Below are 24,658 nucleotides of genomic sequence, written 5' to 3' on the forward strand. Positions count from 1 at the left end.
TATAGAGATTGGATAGTTTCTAACATATAGATTAAAACTCGACATTCAAATTCATATTTGTAAGAAATTTTTTGGTTATATTATCTTACTTTAGTCAATCATAATAGAATCGATATAACATTATATATCTATAATTGATATGTTAAGATGACAAGAAATTGAAAGAATGTAATAGATATATCGAATATTTTAAGATGACAAAGAAATTGAAAGAACGTAATAGATATACCGTAGTAGGGTGCAATTTAGCTATTTGAGAGCTCGACTCGAAAAAAATTTCAATTACTCGAACTCGACTCGTGTAGCCATTTTCAAGCTCGAACTCCCGAGTTTAAACTCGATTTTGATTTTTTTAATGATTTTTTTTTATATTTTAAAATATAATTTATAAGTATATATACATGTAAATATATATAACTAAATATATACTTTCAAATATATAAACCAGACTCACAAATTACTCGAGTTCGACTTGATTGCGGGCTCGAGCTACTCGAACTCGACTCAAACTCGGTCAAACCGAGCTTGAGCTACTCACGAGTAGCTTGACTTGTTTTGCTACTCGAACTCGGTCAAACCGAGCACGAGCTCGAGGGTTGACCGAGCTTCAGTTGAATTACTCATGAATAGCTCGACCTGTTTTCACATTAGCCGAGAGTGATAAAAATGTATAAAAATATTTTTAGGGGAATATAAATTGAACAAGAGACTGATAACTGTGATTTTATCTAGGAGAGACTCAAAACGAAACAAAACAAAGAGAAATTTTCTTTCCGACTTTTCAACAAAACCATGGTTGCAGTAAAATCTTACCAGACGAAAGAGATGAAAATTCAAGGAGAACATAAAGTTAAGTTGCACAAAACACACTCAGTTTTATTATATCATACAAAGACAGTATCAACAATCAGAGGTACAATTACAAGACAAAGGAACCTGAAGAAATAGGACTCGATAATCCCACTAAAAAACCATAGAAATCTGTCGTGGAAACCAAAATGAGCTTAGGCTCCCACGGCGAAATCTCAGGTCACAGGAACCCAATATCTGTATAATTGCCCAAAGAAGAGTACTACTGAACGTCGACACCAGAGGACACAGAACGATAACTCTGAACATACGTATGACTCCTATGATACAACAGTTCTAGAGGCAGACTCGAGGAAGCTTTATTGAGAGCATGCAATAGGCAGTAGCATGAGGTTTCTGAGACTGAAGTGGAACACGATGCAGGGAAGGCCCAGTAGCAAGGCTTGATATCAGTATTCTCAGGAAACCAATGGCAACGAAAGAGGTAGCCTCTTGCATGAGAGACTAAAAAGGATGAACCAGGCTTGTCAAATACAATGAAGCCTGGAAAAATGGGTATTAAAGAAAAACATACGCCTTTGGTCTCCATGGAAAACAACCTTGTCAAGTGAGCTATCCGAATACCCCAATATATTGATTATTGAGGGCAAAAACAACAGATAGAATGGCTTCTATCGTTTATGCAGACCTTTCAAAACCTCTTTCGCGCGATATTTTCTTGTGATTTTCTCGATTTATGAAAGGATGTCGCATCTCCACAAGTTCTCCGTAAGTAATTCAATCGTTCTGCCGCTGATAGATTTGCAATGCTGTAGATTTAGTCCAACTAGCGTTCTTCCAAGTTTTTCAAGAGCAGGCATGCTCTTGTTTGATACCATAGAGCAACCAGATAACGAGAGGATCTGTAAACTTTGTTGCACTCCACAAGATAAAGCATAAACACCAAAATCTGAGATTGAACACTTTGAAAGATCAAGATCATTCAGTAAAGGACAGCTATCTGCAAGGGCTGCCAAGCTTGCATCAGTAACCTTTTGGCAACCATCAAGATTTAGCAGTTCGAGTGTTTTTCCATGAAATCGAGCCAAAGAAAATATAACTTCATCGGTCAAGTTCACACATTCGCTTAGATCAACCTTAACAAGCCCAACCTGGCAACAGTCGAAAAGTGGTAGAAGACCAGCGTCTGTGATTCCACAAAGTCCACTGAGATCTAAGTGATGTAATTGTGGACAGAGCTTTCCAACCATGGCCAAGCTACGGCTTCCAAATCCAGGACAGCTGCGGATGGACAAAGATCGAAGAGATTCACAAGGAGAAAGGGTCACAGATTCTTGATATATATCTTTAATTCCCATGCACTTAACCAGGGAAAGGGACTTTAGTTTCGAGTTGGAGCTTGAAAGAGAGTTCAGAATCCCATTTTGAGTAATCCTGTTGCACTCCTCCAATAGCAAGCTTTCAAGAGAACCAGCAGCTTTGGCGAAAGCTACAAGACCATCATCGGACACAAAGCAACACTTACGAAGGCACAAGTGTTTCAGGTTTTTACAGCCCTTTCCCATCGCTTCGAGACTCAAATCTGTTGCACCTCGACATAAAGTTATCGCCAAAGATGACAGCATTTGAAGACCTTGAGCATTTCCCATTACCCAAAATCCCTTCTGGCTCACATTCTGAAGCCCACTAAGAGTAAGATTGGTGATAGCTTTTCCATAGTGCCCTACAACAGCGATAGAGTAGTCGGTGATATTCAGGCCCTGCAGTTTCACCTTCATCAAGACAGTAGAACCTGAGGAAATGACATTAGCAATACCCTGATCTCCAACAAATGGGCAGTCTTTGATGGATATGGATTGTAACTTGGGACAGTATTTAGCAATTGCCTGTAGACTCTCATTGCCGACTTTTGGGCAAGATTCAATCGTTATTGCAGCTAAATTGGGAGAGCTCTCTGCAATTGCAACTATCCCTCTGTCCGAAATCAAAGGACATTGACAAAGATCTAGCTTCTCCAACAAATGGCATTCCTTTGCGATTTCGAATAGCCCTTCATCACTAATGAAGGGAAGATTCCACAATGAAAGCACCCTGAGAGAAGGGCATCCACGAGCAATTGCCGACAAACCAAGGTTAGTGACGTTCCATAGAGATTTGCTTCCTCTAATCGAAAGTTTTCCAAGTCCTCCATGGCTTGAAGTACCAACAGCAATAGCCGTAAGCCTAAGATCTGTAGCTTTCTTGCCTTCTACGCACCTTGTTAGATATCCATCGCATTCTATGTCAAGATCCTCGTTTAAAGCTTTGTCCATGTTCATCGTGTCCAACTGTCCATCAGGTGCTTTGATTCGGCAAAAATCAGAACTTCGTACACTGCTCAAAAGTGTCAGCCAATGCTTGGAAACACAAGCAGCGGCACTTCTCTCTCGGCCCCCAGGTAAGCGACTGAAGATCTCAAGTAAACATTCATCAGGGAGTTTGTCGATGGATGGTTTCTTATACTCGTATAGTCTCCCTCCAAATATGTCTGGGACACTAACCCGTGACCGTTTTCTAGAAGGACAGTAGATCTCCTCGTTAGAATGAAACGAGAACTTGAACCCAGAATCTCTGGAACAAAAGCTACTCCCAGCGTAGAAATCATCATCACCTGATACAGAGATGATAAAGTCAGATATATGTCTAATCCAAAGCCCTGCAGCTTCTTTCACCAAAACCAGTAAAACTATGAACTTTAATGTAGTAAATCCATATAGAAACTATGCTCTTTCATTTCTATGTGATTTATAGCTCCTACACATGCTTAATAAATTTGAATTTAATACATGATAATTGGAACATAATTATACACTAGTTTCCCAAATCAAGAAACATGGTGAAGTTTTCTCAACACAATTTTGGAAATCCCAAATCCATCTAAAGATCTTAACAGCAAATTAGATCCACTACACAGAAGGAAAAACGGAGAAAACCATATAATTCAAGAATTTTAGCATGTTCCTAACTGTAAACATAAGCAGAAACGGAAGACTATTATCATTATAATAGACCAACCAAGCAAAGAATTTCACAAGCACTAAATTCCTCAAGAAATTAAAGGGATTCTGCTCCATGACCGAAAAGAAAAATCCATCGACTAAACATTATTACACCACAACTATGAAGAACAATTTTGCAAACACAGATCCAAAGACACAACTTTTCCAATTGTATGAATAAGAAAAGCATCCAAATCACAACTTAAAAGACCATTAAAAATAACACTCACCCCTGTAATTAACAAGAGCAGGCATGTTTTTTCTTCACAAGAAACCCCCAAAAGAGCAAAAAAGATAGAACTTTTAACAAGAATCAACGAAACCCAGATCAAGATTTCAGTAGAGATTAGCATTCGAAGAAAAAGAAACCCAAGGTTTCGTCAAGGAACCCCAACTCAGCAGGGGAAAAAAGGTTGAGAAAAGGACGACAAAACATAGCTGTTTTGCTTTCTTCTCACAGCAGACATATAAATGTAGCATTTATATGATTGGGAATAATCCAACATGCATGAATTTAACTATTTCGATTAAATTTTTTCCTTATTATCATTTATTATATAAATTGCCATATATTTGGTTTGGTGTGGAGTCTTCAGATACATGATAAATCAATGCATGTCTTCTCTCAGTTCTTGCATGGTTCAATGAATCAATACCGGGAACCGGGTGTCCCGGTCACAGCACCATAGTCCGACACTTGTGCAAAATCTGGTATCTATTTGCTTTGATCAGGTGACCGCGTGCTTTGTAAGATTTTTTTCCAATTTTGTGTATATACACACACACACACACACACACATATATATATAACTACTACGAAAACACACGTTCATTAACTAACATATTTGAGTAGGTCTCTTGTGAGACGGTCTCACAAATTTTTACATGTGAGATGGGTCAATTTTATCGATATTCACAATAAAAAATAATACTCTTAGCATAAACTTTTTATGGACGATCCAAATAAGATATCCGTCTAACAAAATACGATCTGTGAGACCATCTTACACAAGTTTTTGCCAACATATTTAGAGTGGATTTTCATATTAGAAGTCTCAACTATAATAAAACATTTTTTTTCCTAAAACTTAAAAAAAATCAATTAATTTGATAATTAAAAAAATAATAAATTTCAATTTGCCTTTTGTTAAAGAGCTATATGTCAATACACTAATAATATTATTAGTTGAATTTTGCTTTCCGTTTGTGGTTGAATTATCATTATTATTCCACAATAATTGAGTCACTTTATGAATCAAAAGGCAGGCTAGAAGGATGATGTTTCGATGAAATTCACAACATATATATAATCCAGAAACTTGGGTCAACTAGGATATTTGTTATTGTCAACTTGGGCAGTGAAATTATTTAGTAATTCCATTTTCATATAATTTATTTTTATTCCAGCCTTTGATCGATTTGAGCAAATACAATTCATCGTGCATGTTTCTTTGGATTTGCCAAACTCGGTCCTTTCCAATGACACGGTCTCTAGAGTTAATTTTGTGCAATAGATCTTTATTTGGGTTATCCACGAAAAAATATTATTTTTTATACTAAAAATATTACTTATATTATAAATATGATCAATGTTGATCCGTCTCACTGATAAAGATTCGTGCTGTATTTATAAAACTTTGTTGCATAACACCTTGGATATGTGTTCTATATAGAAGTATTATGGATCCTTATGTTATGTTCTCGAACTATAGATGTGTTTTTTACCATATACATTTCAAATGATCTGTAGAAGTTAGGGGTAGAGTAGACATCCCAAGCACAAAGATATGCAACTTTTTTTTTTGGTATGTACATATGTTAGGGATGAGAAAATAGAATGATTGCCTTGAGTAAAAAAAAATTCAACAGACGAAGATAAATAAAAGTTGCATGTTGCATGCCGTTAACTATATCTAATATTCCAAATCTAAAAGAAAGCAAATACTTGTGCACTAACTTTCAGTATGTCTAATCAACCTTGGGTAAACTCAAATACATCAAGCTGCACAACAAGAATATAACAAATTGACAAAAAAAGAATCACTAAAAATACAACTTTTCAAGTAGCAGACACGGTGATTGAAAAAAAGAACAATATAAGAATATTAGCAGCGCTAAACATAGAAATAAGCAAAATATAGAACCATTAATTAGAAATTTATACGAATATCACATTCACGTAGATCGAGGGTTTGTAAAAGAGATTACCATCGAAGATCGGTGATAGAGAAGATGAATCGAAGAAGAGAGACAGCCCAGAAATAGAGGCCCAATCGGTCTTCAAATTTATGGGTTTTGACAAAATGATTTTCAAAAACATATTTACAGAATTTTTGGTATTATTTCTCAGGCCTAATTTTAATATATTTTGTATTTGTATTCCATGTACATGTAATTAATGATGTAAACAAAGATAAAATAGTAACAAAATCTAAAAAGCTCATTATATTTTTTTTTAAAAAAAACATCACTGATAAATGATAAATCATCGTCCAATTTATTATTTAGTTTTGATATACTACATAACTACCGCGTAGATTATTATGTGAGCACTGATTAAATGTTACACACCTATTGGGTAAGATGAAACATAGATAAATTGCATATCAAATAGGTGAACGACGCTTCATTGGTGCTCATATAAGTGTGCATAGTAGGTATGCATCATATCAAAATTCTATATTTTCTAATTTTTTTTCACTAATTCCTCATATAAATAAAAACTCATTTAGCAAAAAATTAATAATTTATTTATCAATTATCATTGACTAATATATATTTTTTGAAAGAAATACCCTCGTTTGCTTAACTTAATTAATTATCATGAAAAAAAAGGAATATAACAGTGCATAAGGAGGGCAAGAATCCTGAATTTGAATTCGGATTCTATTAATTCACCAGTGGCACCTACGGTAGAGAATGGTTCTCATCAACAAAAGTTCTCGCTTGGTTTGCCATTATCATACTTATTTTCCCACAAAAATTGCACTTCGATTTATTTGGCCTTTTACGGGTGTACTAATTTTGCAAGCGGGATCTTTTTGAAGGCCTGTGATTCAGAGTTCGACATTTTTACGCGCAAGAGGAGGATTTAGAGGAGATCAGGAGAATGGTAGTATCCATAATCCATCGAATACTATAATAAATTAGAGAATTCCCAAAGCTTTGACCATATTAGGTAACAAATTCAGACCAAGTGTAGTATGGTACAACTTAAAACCACAATATCATGGCACAACACAATTGCAATATGATGGCACTTGAAACTACTCGATTTCCCAACATTTCAAACCCCCTCTTTCTATTTCAAACTGTACATTGAATCGTGTTGCAAGGCCAAACTTACAGAAAATACCAGTCTAGAAATAATCCATCTCAAAACATGAGCTTCCTCAATCATATAACCCTTCTTGGTCCCATATATCAACAAGAAAATCGACCATTTCCTGGAATCAAGAGTTATTTGGTTTATTAATAAGACTCTATATTACAAACATCAATAACAGAAATGAATAAAGCACCAATAACTGGATAACTGACTTACAGGGAGAGGAACAGACTGAGGAAACCTTTTGCTAGTCCCCAACAGGCCTTCATAAGCCGTGTTCCAACTATTAATTTACATGGTCAAAAGTTGTACTCTCAAGTACATTAAAATGTGTGAAAGAAATCAACGAAACTCTTAACACGAGGGATAAGTTATAATATAACAAACCAACATTTACCACAAATTAGAATCACAATGCCAAGAAGTTGATCCACCAAATTTTTTGACATCAGGTTTGTTATTCATCCATATATACAGCTCAAGACAGAAGGATGCATGCACAATTATGTACCTCAATACTGCCTCCCTAACTTTTCCTTGGTGCTGAGACTTTTGAGTGCCAACCCACAGAAGCCTGCTTTGGTTCCGGAGGATAAGACCTGTGTAAGAAACTAAGCATAAAGAAAACTGTAGAAACAACGATGATAAACAAGTTTGAATGTATTGCCAACGTTTGCCAGAACCACCAAAAAATATTAAAAACAAAGAAATAATGCATCCGAGTCCCTCAGCATTAATTGGGTACTGTACTCTAAGATGTGCCTTCCAGATTCATGTATATGCCACACATTATTCATAATATGTATCCATCAAATTTTTCCAAGTGTAAAGTCAATAGGCTTGCCATGATTTACAAATTCAGAATTGCTGGAGCTTCCAATGCCACTGGATACACTGATCGATGACAAGATTTTCTGGGATGGAAATGTGCCATTATCCAAGTCATACGTGCTCGTGCTCCAGAAGTCATCTGAAATGACTGGTTTGTTCACTGTCTGTCCTTGAATTTTTAGTCCTTTTGATGACTCATCCGCAATTATTGTTAGGGATTTAACACAGCAACCGATACAATTTCTGTTCTGTTACAGACCATGTTTATACACATTTGCCAGAAATGTTTCCATGACTAGAAAATTAGAGTAATGGTCAAACAGACACCTACCAACATAGATTCTTGACAATAATTCATGTGCACTCACATACCATTTATATACCTCTAAAAATTGTTGTGCTAATATGCAATATTTGTGTGTATAGTCAAGAAATGGACTTAACAGGTGTCGTTCGCATAAAGCATCATGATTAAATTTAATATAATCTTTACTAGAAGTTTTGCACCTCTACACATAAACAACACTATCAAATTAAATTTTATATAAACAACTTACTATGACACTTTTTTTAATAAACACCAGCCAAGTGAATGATTTTTTACATTAACATGGTTGTCCAGAAGGCAAGTGTCTTATAAATACAAACATATCAAACAGTTCGTGCTTTCAGACAATTCATGTCAAATATACTGATATAATTTTCTGCATACAAAGATAAAATGGGACCACTTTTGGAATAATAGTGGCATCAAACATTTCAAACCAACAGTGTCCAAGCGCAGTGGAAAATCGAGTTATTGCATGAGGGGCCACGGGAAGCGGGAGAGAACTTCCATTTGCAGAAAATAATAGTAAAAATTTAAGGTTTTTTCCCACTTGATGGAGCGCAACTGCCTTCTTGCCCCAAGACTAGGTTCAACACTTCAACTATTACCTCGATAAAATTTACGGTCCATGCAAGAAACAATATAATCAAATGGCATAAAAATTCCACATTCTAAATTCACATCATGGTGGAGACAGTGATTACATGTGTTTCTAAAAGGAACAAAGTTATCCGCTTCAGCCAACGGAAATGAAATTTCAGCTTTTCTGTTGAAATAATAACAATCCCAGGGTTCAGTAGATGAAGTTTCCTACAACTAACATGAAAATCTTGACAAAAGAAAAACTTTAAAACACAAAATCATCAAGAACACAGATCAGCACAAACCCAATTCATATTTCACAACAACAGATTAACTTTTGAATTATGTAAAGAAAACAATTAGGCGATTTTTTTTAAAAGGATTAAAATCAGACAAAATACCTCATACAAGCTTGGAAATGACTGATCCAAGAACATAAACAACTGTCAAGCATCGTATACCTAAACTAACACTCCAATACATGAATTTCTCTTCCCAGATCATAGAACTCTCTCAACAGAGAAGTTGAGCAAATCAAGCTTAAACCCTGTCAATATTTCACGAAACCCGTTAATAATTCAAACACTACTTACGATAATTCTAAAGTATTTTTTGTTTTAAAATTGTGTGAGCTTACCACATATATCTCGTTCCTCGGGCCATTTCCAACCCATAAATTTATTTTGGTGCAGTTTTTGCATCAAAATAGTTCAATTTGTGCACCAAATATAACATTCATCTCCAATCCATTTACTTCAAATCTTGCACTAAAACGTATATTCCTAAAATATTCTTTTTTTTACTATTTATTTATAAATTTAACAATATAATTATAATTAATGTTAATATTAGTATTATAATTATAATTATATTTTTATTAATAGTTAAATTTATTTATTTGATTCTTATATATATTAACTCTAATATTTATAATACGAATTAATCCAAATGCTTCATTATTAAAATTGACATAATTTTAATAGAGATAATTTATTTTTAGAACTTAATATGAATCCAAATTCAAACATTTGAACAACTATATTCCTCCCACAATTTTTAATATGAATCCAAACTTAATATGAATTCAAATATCTAATTATTAAAATAAATATTATACTATTATTTTATAATATTTACAATTTTTAATATAATTATTTATAATAAATACACATTAAAAAAATTTAAAAATAAAATTAAAAAAAAATGACCCCCTGCCCCGCGCAGGGTCATTGGTGAAATAGCGCAGCCCCATTGGAGCATTGAATACTGCGCCAAAATGGTGTTCAGCGTTGGAGTTGCTCTTAGCATTTAGATGCAAATTATGTTGAAAAATTTTGGATATATACTTGAAGTTATTTTCAGGCTCACATTTTTGAATTTCGTCTGCAAATATATATTTCAATTTTCATGGTATTATTTTCTCTATATTTTTTTCACAATTTATTTCTGTAATTTAATAGATTAACTACTTCTAATAAATTTTTAATCTTATTAACACACTCATTAAATAAAAGTAAAATAGAAAATTCACTTTTCTAATATTTTCTTAATTTGTATAAAAACATATGTAAGTATATATATATCTCACTCAATCAAGTTGATTTAAATATATTTTGGAAATATGATTAATTTTTATATAAAAATATGAACAAATACAAATTATATTGACATGTTTGCCTCCGTAATTTTGGTTTAACACAGAATTAAACCAAAATATGCATGTTAATAAATATTTTTCCGACCCTTACTGTAAGGCCCATGGGCCGAACCAGCCTTCATGATAGTCCATGCAACTTTACCCAAAGAATTCACCACTCCTAACAGTGGAGTACGTGTAGCTCAATTTGTATAAGTTATCTTTAATCCAAGTACACAAAAGTCTTGGGTTCGAGATTGGGGAGTCACGTACTTCACTGTCAGGAATGGAGAATTCTGTGAGAAAAGTTGCATGAGCTATCGTTACAGGACCCAAAAGAGGTAGGCTCACGAACCTTACACTCAAAATTTTTGTCTTGATCATCTTTATTGACTATAGAGCAAGGAGAATGAACTCCTAGAAATGCATGTTAATAAAATTTGTAGGGCAAAAGCTTTTGCATCCAAGAATGTGGTCACCAATCACTCATCATACATGATCTGTATGTATATTTGTATATCATTATCGTATGTCACAATTGATGAGCAGCCCTAGGAAACATGGGTTGGCGGCTTCACATGATACTGTCATTAATTTTTTCATAGTCAACATCCATTTTTTTTAATGGAAAAGACCCTAAATTTCTAGGTAGACCACTTCTGGTTCGAAATTACTGTTTCTCTTGTACCCTAATTTCCCCTTCTACACCAATTATACGTAACCCCAACTACGATAACTTAAATCTCATTTATTAAAAATGAACAAATATTTAATCCAACATTTTAATTAAGAAAAGTCTTATGGTCAAATTAGGTGGTTATTAGGTCATCTTTCGAGGCCACTAAGCTAATTAGGTCTGCCTGATCTATAATCATTATTGGGTCATCGTTCAAGATCAACCTAGCTAGCTATTTGAGTTATGAACTTGAAATGTTGCAAACATATATATATAAAAAGAATTTATTTGTTTTATTAAGTTGATTTGATTTATTAAATCTGAGTTTATGTTCCTAATTTTAAGATTGAGTTGGTTTTTAGTAATTATTTATTGTCAATTAACTTTGAGTTTGTATACCTTAATTTTAGGAGTGAGGCCACGTGCTACTATTATATATGTAAATTAACTTTATTAAATTAGATGTATTTTAAGTAGACTTCTCGATATTAATTTACCTATATAAAAGATTCAAAGTCGGACTGAATTATCTATATAATTGGAGAAAATTAAATTTTTAGTTATGTAATTTGCACTTTTTTCTATTTTTGTCAATCTTGTAAACGGTTAATTGCATTTTTTTCCATTTTGGTCCTTTAACTTATATTTTTCTTTCTTTTTTGGTCCTTTTTTAGTTAATGAAATGCAACTTGGATTTAAAAAAAAAAAAATACAAGTTACAATACTAAAAATGATAAAACAAAACCAAATTTTTTTTAAAATAAAAATTATAGAACAAAAAAATGTAATTTTCCTAGATAATTGGCTCAATATGTGTCAACAATTAGGAGCTAGAATTTTCCACAAGAAAAAGGTTAAAAAGAAGTAAAATAAAACAATCAATTGATAATTAAACCTATAATTTGGTTCCATGTGGGATGTAATTAAAGTAATATATGGATTAGACAGATGCAACCACACCCTATAATTTTTCTTATCTCTAAGACAACTTTAGCTAATCCCTATTGAAAAAATGTTGTTCATTAATAATTGTAACTTTTTTAATTAACTTATTATTATTATTATTATTATAAGAGGTAAGTTTTGATTTTAGCCAATAATATAATTAAAATAATTTCACATGCAAACTAACAAACAATTAAGTTAAGTAGTCAAATCTTGGATTTAATAAAGTGGTTGCACACTATGAAGAAGAGCTCAATCATTAATCTTCCGTACGTAATATATATATATATATATAGAACCTCTCAGTTTGCTTTCGATATTCATAAATATACAAACAAACTTCATTAGCTTTCAATACACACACAAATATATATATATATAAATATTTTTATAAGAAATTATGGTTCATTCAAAAAAGTTCAGGGGTGTGAGGCAACGCCATTGGGGATCTTGGGTATCTGAAATTCGCCACCCTCTACTGTAAGTGTTGCTTTATCCATATATCAATCAATTTCAGTTATTTTATTTTCTTTTACGTAATTTTCTAAATTAAACATCACAGTCCCATGCACACACCTTGATATCTAGATATACGTACATTTTCTTCTTCGAATATGAGGTTTTTTTTTTTTAAATCGGTATATCCACGTTTATTATGTTAGATAATTCGATTTAATTTCAGGAAGAAAAGGGTATGGTTAGGTACATTCGACACAGCAGAAGAGGCGGCGAGAGCATACGATGAAGCAGCCATTTTGATGAATGGAAGGAATGCAAAGACGAACTTTCCAGTGATTCCAAATCCCGACCACGACGAGTGGAAGAGTACCAAGAACGATGTCAATAAGACTCCATCATCAAAACCCTTGTCAGAAATCCTCTATGCGAAGCTAAGAAAGTGCAGCAAGGCACCTTCTCCATCACTTACTTGTCTGAGGCTCGATACCGAGAACTCGAGGATCGGGGTGTGGCAGAAACGCGCAGGCCCGACTTCTGATTCCAAATGGGTTACGAGGGTCGAGTTTAAGAAGAAAAATGATGGGAAAGACGTTGAGTTTGGAGCAAAAGTCGACGTGGATTCGATTAACACGGAACGAAAAGAGGAAAGCTATGGGAATGAAGCACTGATGATGGATGATGAAGAAAGAATTGCATTGCAAATGATTGAAGAGTTGCTTCAAATCAATAGTCCTTACACTTCGATTGATGTTCAGCAAGGAGAAAATCCCTTCTTTGTGTAGTCAGAATCGAGGGAAAGGGAAGAAAATTGACGACTATTAACCTTATTAATCAGTTCTGTTCTTGTTAATTAGGTCATATATACGCATTCATGCACTTGGAATGGGAAAAAAAACTAATGTGGGTTTTTGAGATTTCCTTGTAATGTGAAGATAGTGGAAATTAATTAATATTTATAGATATGTAATATATATGTTGTTGATCAATATATTTAAATGATCACGCTAATAAATAAATAAAGATTATTACAATTATCATCATTTTTTTGGTTGTTTTGTAATTAATAATATTTGTCATCATATTTCTTAATTGAGATTTGAGGGTTACAATATATATACCTAATTAACTGAAATGTCACAGTTAACTATAAAAAAAAAAAAGTACTTACCTGTTGCACATTGCATCTAATAAAGATCCATCCGGGAGCCCCGGAATTGAAATATGAGTATGACCCAAAAAATCATGATTTTGATATATTTATGTTTGAAAATAAATATGATTACAATTTAATTATGCATAAAAATAAATTATTCTAATAACAAGCAATCACCATTAAATTAATCATTTGGTAAATACAAAAACCTTAAATCATCTCACCGATTAATTTTGTAAAGCAGATTTATAAAATTATTTTATACATGAAAAAATATTATTTTTTGTGTGAAAAAATATAACTTTTCAATGTAAATATGGAGCGGATCGACGTTACTCACAAGACACTTACCGTTGATAAAAATCTTATATGTAATTGTCATTTATGCAGTAAAAAATCATTATTTGAAAGTGCAAAATGAAAGATATTAATTTGATGAAATTTTATAACATCACAGAGTAATACCTGAATCCAACCCGATCTTATCGAGACACCAAATTATAGAAAGGCCTTCTATTTGAGTTTGATTTAGAGAATTAATCATCAGTTTCCTAAAGAACACGGAGTATAAGAATAATCGAAATTAAACATTAAACATCACATGCTTAATTATACTTAAATTGGAGATTAAGTATGGAAAACTTGTTTGTGTTTGCATGTTTAGTTATATATCAAACAAAAACATAGATAAAATAATACATGGGTATAATAAGTTTCAGGCTATATGTATAAAATTTCAATTTTTAGAACAAAAAAATCTTAAAAAATTATCATTATTAATAATTTCAGACAATTAAATCAGATACCAAAAATACCACATTATGCAACTATTTCCGAGCTCAACTCAATGTCATCCAGTGACTCATGTCGACCATATCATTCCAAACAAACTCATTTTAACAAATGTTCAGGAGTTCGATCAACACTTTCTCGAACGAGTTTGTGTGTATTTAATTCACTAACGTGCTTTACAAACTAATTCTTTGATCTAGATATTTACTCAGCAAACAACAAAAAAACAATGATCCAATTCACTCAAGTATTTCACTTTTTGTATTGTACAGTATAAATTAAAGTCAAATAAGCCAATGTAATGTAGCAATATATAATACAATTAGTCATCTCTTTCTAGAGAAAAAATGTTATAAGACCTGTATCTAAGGGAGAAATATTATCTACCTGCCTTTATTTTTTAATACAACATAAATATAACTACGAAACGCCATTAACGGGACACAGGATCTCTTTAGGTTGACAACTTCTGAATTGCTATTTCCTTGAGAGATCGGGCTAATCTACCAAAAATTTTGAGGCTCTGCCCTGTTTTATCCTGTATATCCACCAACAATGCATACATAAAAAACGAAAAAATAGAAGCACAATAATAAATAATGCAGCAGATGAATGAACCATTCGTAATACAAATTACAAAATCATCTGATGAATTACAAAATGATGGTGCTGACCAAATTTTGAAAGGAAAAACAACTCTTCAACTTGACCATTATTATGAATTTCAAGTCACTACGTAAATACTTTCTTCTTCAATGTGGCGTGATTTACATTTGCAGTTAACTATGCCCATTAAGATTCCACTATGTACACCAACTTCATCGTTAGTCGCATAAAATATATCAAATCGAACCGGACAGCTAAAATGGAGGATACAGGAGGGCAAAACATATATCCAACTCTGTTCATAGTTATGGTATCTACCAGTGTCTTTTGTTCGTAAATTAAATGGTAGTATCTAGTTTTTGGTGAAACTAAAAGCGAAGGAATTTAAAGATACGATACAATCTTTTAAAAGCTAAAAGATATGGTTAGCAAAGAAAATATCATGAATAGCACACGAGTACAAAAGAAGGGAGTTTACCTCTCTTAGAGCTTCAAGTCTTTCAAGAACTGGAATTGAGTTCTGACACAGCGTATGGAGGTCCTCGTTGGCATCAAGTTGGGTGCTATGTGCAATTACTTTCATAGAGTGGCTGTAATCACTTATATATGCACTGTCGAGAAAATTTACATCAGGGAAAGAGATTAATTTCACCACCACTGGTGTCGAAGCATGGAGAAAATTTTACCTATCTTGGAAATGAGCAAGGACAATGTTCATCAGGTTTTGCATAAGCAGAAGCAAAAGCATAATAAGTCGATTCTTGTGCTCAACGATCTGGCACATCGCCACCATAGCAATATATCTCCTATTTAGAGAGAGAATATCATTAAGTTGTTGATATTATTATATAAATTTAAGCTTGATATAGTTTAACTTGATACATGACATAATCTATATTAGATGCAAAAATGAACTCAAAAAAGGTGATCTAAATCAAGCTAGCAAAATAATCTCGAATTATAACACTAAGCCATTCAACGAACAATGTGAACTCGAGTAGGATATGCTCAAAAGATTAACACCATTATCAGATATGCACTAAAACAAAGACCAGTCAGCAAAATTAAGAGATAATGACAAAGCAAAAGAACAAAACATTATCTTAATCAAATTACTGAATGGCAGGCACGGTTATTGCTTTATCAAAACTGAAAACATCAGTTTTGGGTCCAGTTCCTCAAGATTATGAGTGAAATTTTTTCAAAAAAATATAAAAATTGTGGTATAAAAAATAATCACTGTGTCAGTGAGTTTATGAGGAAATTTTGTATTTATTTTATTTTTCAGTCAAACAAATTCATATAGGAGTGTCCATTCAAGTACTGAACATAAATGAAAGATTTTTTTTCCAAAATAGTTTCTGTTTAGGTTAACAAATCCTCACGTAAGACGAACCATTTTTTGCTCAACTTTATGGACATCCTGTAAATTCTTTTAAAACCAAATAAAGTTAACGATGTTCCATTAAGAATGGTTTGTCAGGTTGAAGCGTTAGTATGATACTATAAGATAGGTGGATTTCGGGGTACTATTTGGTGATGATATTAACGATGGTCAGACATGTAAAACAAGGGTGAACTTCAGTTATCACCGAACCTACCAGCCATTAGTCAGGATAAGCTGGAAAATTTTTTAATTGGTCAGCAAGCTACTGTGATCATAATTAGATTGAGTACGCTACACTCAATCTTCACTAAACATTCAGTGCAGGAGCCACCGTGTACATCATAATGCTTGAGGTTAATAGATTAAAAAACCGTGTTGATTCTATTGCAAATTAAATTACACCAAGCACAAGTGATGACAATATATCAAAAGCAGATGCTGACGACGATGGTCAAGCCAATAAGCTTTTGCTAATATAGTAACTGGACTGAATAAGATCACACTCATACCTTCAGACGTTCTAAATTCAAATTTCGGAGACAACCATAATAAAAGCAAAGCACTACAACAGTTCCAATCAACAGCTGACTGACAGCAAGCTAGGAAAATATATTGATCATTTACTTCCTTTTACGGAAAATATATTGATCATTTACTTCCTTTTCCCCTTACAAAAGAGTATAGATGCAGGAGAAAAGCCAAATAATGCAATGCGATGCTCACATCCCCCACTAACCACTAAGAAATTGTATGTGTGATTGAAGAGAAGGATAGACTGCTTAATACCTTTTATGTATATTTTCTGGCGATGAAACACAATCATGAGGTACATACATGTTGATGATTTCATCAACTTCCTGTCTTGCTAACTCGTTGATGTCTTTAATCTACAGAGTACATATTTCATAACTTGTGTAATTACCGAGGTCTGAGAATAAAATATATCGAGATAAATCTAAAAAAGCATATCATGGACCTTGTTAAGCAGTATATATTTTTCCTCTGCAGCTCTTTCAATAGCCGTTGTCATAGTACCAAGAAAGAAAACAAGCAAAGTCAGCGTAGGTGGCTGGCATCCGGCAGAAGCACGATAGTCTGTAGGAGCCTCTGAAACCTATTATCGAGGAATTTATGATCAGAGAACATGTTCGTCAATTTTAAATTCCATTTTGTTCAGTAAGAGCTGCACAGATAGCAAGCATCCTTGACATTTACCTGTAGTCTCAGGGATTTCTTGGTCACAAGAAAATAAAGATAAGAGCTTAAACTAAAACAAAGGCGGGATATGCTAGCTTCAGCCTTCAGTTGAATCTGAAATTCATGCACAGGTGAAAGGATCAGACAAATCAATAAGTTCAATGGAACGTGTGCTTTAAGAATGTATGAAGTGAGACCTGCATCTCATGTGCTGAATTTGTGTTTTACAAAGAAGATACATCCAATGTACAAATCTTACATAGATTGTAAATTGGATAATAATGATAACTGCTATAACAAGTCATCACTTTATTTTACGTTAGCTCATTGGACGATGAGACGTTTTCTTCTCCATCAACCAAGGAAAAAGGTTATAGCAATTTCATTGATATAAAGAATCTTGGATAAGTATGTACTGTTTATATGCTTTTATACTAGTCACATCACTCGCAACATGTGTGTCTTACAAATTATTTGATCAGATTGTTGTCATCCATGTTATCGATGATAAACTTTAACTCCATGTTAAATTATTAAAAAGAGGTGAGGTAGAAAATCAAGTAAGATTACTGTAAGAGAGTGGTAACACACCAAAATGACCACTCGTAACGTATTCTTACTTAACAAACACTAGTCTAATGAGCATACATGATGCTTATGTAAGATATATCACAAAAATTTTAATATATTTTGACATAGAAAATTTTAAATAATTAGTAAGTAAATTAAATATAAGTATATAGAAATATCCAATTAAAGAGAGAATTATATTGATTACAAGTCTATTTTGTAAATAATTTTTTTACATTTCCATTTTAGCACTGTATCACTTTTATTAAAAATGAAGAGTAATTTGGTCAAAATACTTCACAGAGAGAAAATTGACATTAGAGTCTTGCCGTTATTATATATTAATATAGCAAGAGCATCTTAAATTGGTCTCTTTGATAATGTGCTTTTGCGTTATATACATATACATATAAATGAAAAGAAAAAGTCTTTTCAGCTGTTAGATACCTAAATCTATGAGAGAACATATCATTTATAGTTTTACTTAATTTGGAGATGTTCAACTTTCTAACACTCCCTGAACTCAAACATAAAATATTATTTATTTCAAGCGTACACAAATTCTAGGAAATGTAAAACTTGAATGATGATCATTCTTAACGCAATTACTCAACAGCGAATTCGTACTCTCCCTAAGCAGTATACTTCTATACTTGTATGGTGGTTCATAAGCTAATTCACTATTTAACATCAGTAATATATCAGAAATCACTAATCAACCATTTTAGCCTAAACAGGCCAAAAGTAGACTTTATAGTGCTCTATGTCACCGGCTCCCCCTTAGACCCTCACATATCAATAGATTCCTACTCACAGTAGAGATCTTTTTCAGTGTAGAAAACAATAGAGCCCAAAGAAAGGATCACTAACAGACCGACACAAAACTATCTTTTCATGATCAATGAAATGCACTCCTATTAGAACATGAGTGCAGCCATAACATTATTAACATGCATGCCCAGTTGGATGAGTTGCTAACCAAGGATAAATCGAAAAAGATATGATTATACAGAAAAAATTTGAGGTTGTAACAACTGAAAGAAAGTCTCGGCTGGATGAGAGGGATGGTTTGAGGCCATTCAATACTGCAAATCCTGATTTGTGAGGAAGTGTGAGGATAAAATTAGTAGATCCCAAGAAATAAGAGGATACCAAAAGTAACTTGACAGAGACATTTAAATCAGACGCATTTGTTTTGTTTAGTGGAGATACTTAACTCTTTTAGCCAGAAGTCAGGACTGAATATTAACTTGGAAAAAAATGTTTTGGGATTAAATTGTTCGGAAATGGAAGGGTTGGCTTCAGAGATTGGGTGTAAAAATGAGGATTGACCAATTAAATATATGGAGTACCATTGGGAGGTCATTCTAGGAATTATGACCTTTGGGTACCCGTGGTATCTAAGATGTCAAAGAAGTTAGCAAGGTGGAAAAAAGCGTTTTTATCATCGGGGGCTGATTAAGCTTGATAGCGGTAGTGTTTTTTTTTTTTCAAAAATCTACCAAATAAGGAAAGAAATTTGATAGCGGTAGTGTTGAGTGCAATGCCAACGTATTTCATGTCTATATTTAAAGTACCATCAGGTGTGATAAATGGTATGGAAAAGATTACGCGGGATTTTCTGTGGGAATGAACCAATGGGAAGGTACAATTTCATTTGGTTGCATGGGATCAAGTTTGCAAGCCAAAAGATAGAGTGGTTGGGAATAGGGAATATTTGTTTGAGGAATAAAACACTTCTAAGAAATGGTGGTGGAAATGTTATGTGGAAAGGAAATATCTGTGGACAAAAGTTAGCATTTAAGGATCGTAAGATAATGGTTGGGACGTGGGGTTGGCAAGGAATAGGACTTTAGAAATCCATGAAAATTTATCTCTCGATCTTACCTGGTTTTCCATCTTTTAGTTAGGGCGGTGTTCAAAAGAGGGAATATCTTTCGTTTTTTGGGAGGATATTTGGTATAGGGTTTTGTCATTCAAAGATCTTTTTCATCTTTTTTCCAGATCTCCTCGAGTCATAACAAACCTATCAACAGATTCATCATTAAAGTGGACCTTCCAGTTAATTCCACATATGCCTGGGATCTGCGCTTTAGAAGTAGAAGGGCTTTGAATGAGGTTGAATTTGATAGGTTGAGTACTTTGTTAGGGGTTTTAGAAACTTTTCATTTGGAGTTGGGTATGGCGGATTTTAGGGCTTGGCTGGGAAACTCTTCAGGGTTTTTTCTGTTAGATTTTTTGTGAGTTTTTTTTTTCCGGTCAGTAATTTTCTTAATTTCCCTTGGTTGCGATTCTTTGCAAAAAGATGGTCCAATTGTGCATTATGTCTGAACTGGTATACACTTTGCTGAAACAAAGAGGGAATCAAGATCAGCTACTTTTACATTGTTCGTTCACGAGTGGAATTTGGAACAGAGTATAGCACGAATTGGGTATGGAGTAGATATTTCCAAGAGCGGCGCATGATACGTTTCTTTTGGACCCAGAATTACCTAACGGATGGAAATGTCGAACCTTTTGGAATGTAGTAATTCATTGTTTATTTTGGTCAATTTGGTTAGAGTGGAGTGGAACAGAATAATTTTCAACAATATAGCAGATTCTCTAGCCGAGGTTCGGGAAAATATTAGGTTTAGGGTTGCCAGTTGGACGAGAAAGCTTGTAGAGTTTAATCATTTCTGTATCTCAGATCTATAAGAAATTGAATATTTTTATGTTATTGACGACAGTAGTTTCTTGTATTGTCTCTTTGTACTCTGTTCTCCTATTTTAATATAATTTCGTTTCATTAAAAAAAATAATGTTACAAGTGATTCTGATCACACAATTTTTTCAAAAAATCGAGCGCTATATAGAAAAGAGATTTAGCCCTGGTAACTAGAAATTAAGGCTTCCGGCATATAGCATCTAAGTCTTCACAGCTGAACAAACCACAAACTTCAGTGACGTAGTGAACAACTTAATTTAAACATATAAAAACATATCAAGATACCCAAGGAAATTAATAGCTAAAAACTTATCTTTCAATGTGAAAGGTATTTTGCTCATTTCTTAGTGTTTGTGTTCAAGGATTCTCGAACTTTAGGTACAATGTCTGGTTTAAGGCAAACAGTTGTAACAGCAGGAAACCAACTGGTCAATTCAGTTACATGCCCAGGGTTTGTAATAGGTGTACTGTACCTTAAAGATTTATTAATATCCGTGACACTAACAAGTAGGGGAAATATAAACATGAAGATCCAAACTTTTATTATAGTATAGACTACTACTCTATGCTGTCTACAGAACAAGAATGGAGAATTTTCAGTTTCATTACCTCCGATCGCGATGATTGGGTAGAAGCAAAAACATCTGGATCGCGGGAGAAAAGCGTACACATCATCCCAAATAGCCCTTGAATGAAGCCATATTCATCGTTTTCTTCATATGGCCAAACCTTAAAAGTTATTAAAAAATCATATGCAGAAAGAACCCTCAGTACGAAATAAAGGCCAACAACCGCAAAAAAAGGACTGCAATTTGTACTGTTTGGCAGTTACGACATGCCACATAATTTCAATAGTCATCGTGTATTTTCAACTGTATCTTAAACACCATACAATAAAAATATAGTCCATTATTTAACCCAAAGATATACAAACGGCAAGCACAGCCATTTGTCTGACATTAAAAACAAGTTTGATCTAATTTTGTTGGCTTTTACCTTGCTAAGTATGCCAACAACAAGATTAATTTGTTCCATTGTCAATTCATCAGCATCAGAAAGATCTTCCCGGAGAATTCGATCGAAGAGCAACTGATGACCTTTGACAAAATCTAATATTTCGCGTACAACTTTATTCTTCACCTATCAAATACCCAGAGATGCCCAGAAAGAAAAATTACAACTCAGTCACAATGGTCATTGAAAAATTTAGATTTACAGAATTTACTTCCATGGTAAACTCAAAGAAACAAAAAATAAAAGAACAGAGAGAGATAGAGAAGAAGAAAGTACAATGAAATAAAATGTCCAAGCAAAATGTAGATGCATTCAGCTGTCTCTGGAAAAATATAGCTCCTTTAGTAAGATTTTTTAAAAGCCTCAAATTTTATATCTTATCATAAATCATGCCGCATGGATTAAGAGATTGAAGAAACAATTTTTATCAATATCAAAATGAGTAAGTAAATAAGAACTGTGCCTGAACATTTAAAGACACTTATTCTTTTGAATAGTCAACTTGACCAACTTTACATTTGTGGTTTAAACATGAAACACTCACACACCGGTTTCTATGCAATCAATTCACTCTCAATAATTAATGCAAGGGTTCTCGGAAGTTTGAGAATTCCACATCTATGGTCCATTAATTCCAAGAATAACTTTAATATAGGAAAAAAAACATTCATGCTACGAGATTCATACTCTCAAATGTATCTTAACAAATACCACATATATGACTTCGGCCATTTTTTTCTAAGACCAACAAAAACATAACTTGCCAAACAAAATTCTAGATTCCAATGAGTGGCCAGCAGAAATGATCATACACATCAATACTTTATGTGATACATCATACATGGATTTTGTCTCAATCACACTCTAGAAGAACATAATGAAGATAATAGATCTCCAAGCTCCTCATTAGTTAATTATAGAGACAGTAGGGACAAAAACAGCAGCTAGCTTTGAATTATTAATGCAAAATAGAAAACAAAGGGTCTTAGAAGAGGTCATTATCATGCAATTCTATAGGTCTCCCCATTCCATTACCTGCCTTCAGCCGGAATTGGCTGAAATCTAATTCTGTGAAAATCTAGCATTTCTATCTCAAGGTTCCGTTACAGAATAAACTTGAGGAGGTCAACATAGAGCATTTCAAATGGCGCCTAAATTATGACTTCAACTAAAATCTGTTACAGAGAAAATTCTACTCAAGAAAATTCTATTGGAGATCATCAACACATGCATGAAGTGTAATAAAAAAAGTATTTTTCTTATATATACCAATATAATTCACCTCAAATAACTCAGAAGTATCAATCAGCGAAGTCAAGGAATACACCAATCTCAGTATAGGAGCAACAATCATTCTTTGTTTATCAACATTAACAGATAAATTCATCCCAATCCTCGTATCAAAACGCTGGACATTTCCCTGATAAATGGAAAAAATTTCAGATTCGCTAGACACCAGAGTCAGTGACTAGAACACAATTTGAAAGAGGGTGACCGAAGGAAAAAACCTTCATTTGCAGATTCAGAGTTCTGCACGAAGCAACGTGTTCCAGAGAACCCATTGAAAAAAGAACTTGTGCCCCAGACTTCCCATATTTGTGGCTAATTCTCAAAAGTAAGGCAAGCTCTGCTTCTAAAGTGCAGATTCGCTGCATTGAATCTAAAGAAAACAGACCATCCTGGCATTGGACAAAGGTATGACATAGTATGAGTAATTAAAAAAACATGAATAGACCCAATGTAAAGCAAGAAAAGAAATCATAGAAAGATCAAATATTTGACCAAAATTATTAAAATATCCAACCATATTGTTTCAGAGAAAATGGGCAATCATATAAATACCTCATCCGCATGTTATAAGGGCAATAGATGCAACGCAAGGGCCAACGGTTTACCATTGAATATTTGAAAGTAGAAAAAAAACCTATTTTCAACGATTATCATTTATTTAACAAACAAGTTTCAAAAGTTGACCAGATCTTTTAACTGTCACATCTACAACAATACTTTTCCAGTTCAACTGCGCTCCAAAGTACTCAAGTGAGAACAGAACAACTTTACTCCTACACCAATGAAAAATCAGATTCAGTATGAACATCACCATCAGTTTTTTATTATTTACAAGTTGTTTAATAAGGACAGTGGTTACATTCAACAGAACAAGGCATGTCTTCAGCTAACAATTAAAAAGTCCCAAGGATATTGTCAACAAGATTTGCAACAACAGCTTGCCAAGTTCTGATGCCTATCCTTCTTGAAAATTAATCACTATATGTGGCACCCAAACCTCGCCACATAATCATACAATATGTGACGTCATACGCATAAAAGAAATTTTCCAACGAAAAAATAATATATTGCATATACGACAAAACATTGCAATCAGCACACTATTTACATCAGTATAGCAGAAACAATGTAATAAGTACATACACGTAACTTAAATAAGACAATGAGTTATACTGTCTTTATCTACTATCAACTACAAGACTATTTAACTAGACACATCTAGTCTAATTTCAGAACACACACAAACATAAAATTTCCATCATTAAATGCAATAGCTGCATAAAAGTCTGCAAACATTTTCGGATGGTTA

The 24,658-nt window shown here is 33.4% G+C and overlaps 4 protein-coding genes across 5 annotated transcripts in view; 1 reads left to right on the forward strand and 3 right to left on the reverse strand.

The window, feature by feature from the left end:
- Positions 1 to 832: 832 nt before the first annotated feature.
- LOC142551995 (EIN3-binding F-box protein 1-like) lies at positions 833 to 4,341 on the reverse strand. Its single transcript, XM_075661553.1, has 2 exons — positions 4,079 to 4,341; positions 833 to 3,460 (listed from the first exon to the last, which is right to left on the reverse strand). The coding sequence occupies exons 1-2, from the start codon at positions 4,101 to 4,103 to the stop codon at positions 1,545 to 1,547; spliced, it is 1,941 nt and encodes a 646-aa protein (XP_075517668.1). The 5' UTR covers positions 4,104 to 4,341; the 3' UTR covers positions 833 to 1,544.
- Positions 4,342 to 7,049: 2,708 nt separating this feature from the next.
- Positions 7,050 to 9,512, reverse strand: LOC142550786 (uncharacterized). Its single transcript, XM_075659843.1, has 5 exons — positions 9,319 to 9,512; positions 7,994 to 8,250; positions 7,688 to 7,775; positions 7,393 to 7,459; positions 7,050 to 7,294 (listed from the first exon to the last, which is right to left on the reverse strand). Exons 1-5 carry the CDS (start codon positions 9,369 to 9,371, stop codon positions 7,241 to 7,243), a joined length of 519 nt encoding a protein of 172 aa, XP_075515958.1. The 5' UTR covers positions 9,372 to 9,512; the 3' UTR covers positions 7,050 to 7,240.
- A 2,991-nt stretch (positions 9,513 to 12,503) lies between these two features.
- On the forward strand, positions 12,504 to 13,567 carry LOC142551998 (ethylene-responsive transcription factor WIN1-like). Its single transcript, XM_075661556.1, has 2 exons — positions 12,504 to 12,654; positions 12,857 to 13,567. Exons 1-2 carry the CDS (start codon positions 12,575 to 12,577, stop codon positions 13,413 to 13,415), a joined length of 639 nt encoding a protein of 212 aa, XP_075517671.1. The 5' UTR covers positions 12,504 to 12,574; the 3' UTR covers positions 13,416 to 13,567.
- Positions 13,568 to 14,795: 1,228 nt separating this feature from the next.
- LOC142551997 (nuclear pore complex protein NUP205) overlaps positions 14,796 to 24,658 on the reverse strand; it is a 35,716-nt gene continuing 25,853 nt past the window's right edge. The window contains exons 36-45 of one of the 2 annotated variants that reach the window (XM_075661555.1): positions 23,568 to 23,738; positions 23,342 to 23,479; positions 22,042 to 22,185; positions 21,655 to 21,774; positions 17,787 to 17,882; positions 17,548 to 17,685; positions 17,358 to 17,458; positions 15,871 to 15,990; positions 15,663 to 15,795; positions 14,796 to 15,116 (exon numbers count right to left, since the gene is read on the reverse strand). In XM_075661555.1, the coding sequence (XP_075517670.1) occupies positions 15,033 to 15,116; positions 15,663 to 15,795; positions 15,871 to 15,990; positions 17,358 to 17,458; positions 17,548 to 17,685; positions 17,787 to 17,882; positions 21,655 to 21,774; positions 22,042 to 22,185; positions 23,342 to 23,479; positions 23,568 to 23,738 (1,245 nt within the window). In that variant the 3' untranslated portion in view covers positions 14,796 to 15,032. Of the gene's footprint in view, positions 15,117 to 15,662; positions 15,796 to 15,870; positions 15,991 to 17,357; positions 17,459 to 17,547; positions 17,686 to 17,780; positions 17,883 to 21,654; positions 21,775 to 22,041; positions 22,186 to 23,341; positions 23,480 to 23,567; positions 23,739 to 24,658 lie in introns of both variants that reach the window. The other variant, XM_075661554.1, reaches the window with a different exon arrangement.

This window comes from Primulina tabacum, chromosome 7, assembly GCF_025594145.1.
Source record: "Primulina tabacum isolate GXHZ01 chromosome 7, ASM2559414v2, whole genome shotgun sequence".
Lineage (NCBI taxonomy): Eukaryota > Viridiplantae > Streptophyta > Magnoliopsida > Lamiales > Gesneriaceae > Primulina > Primulina tabacum.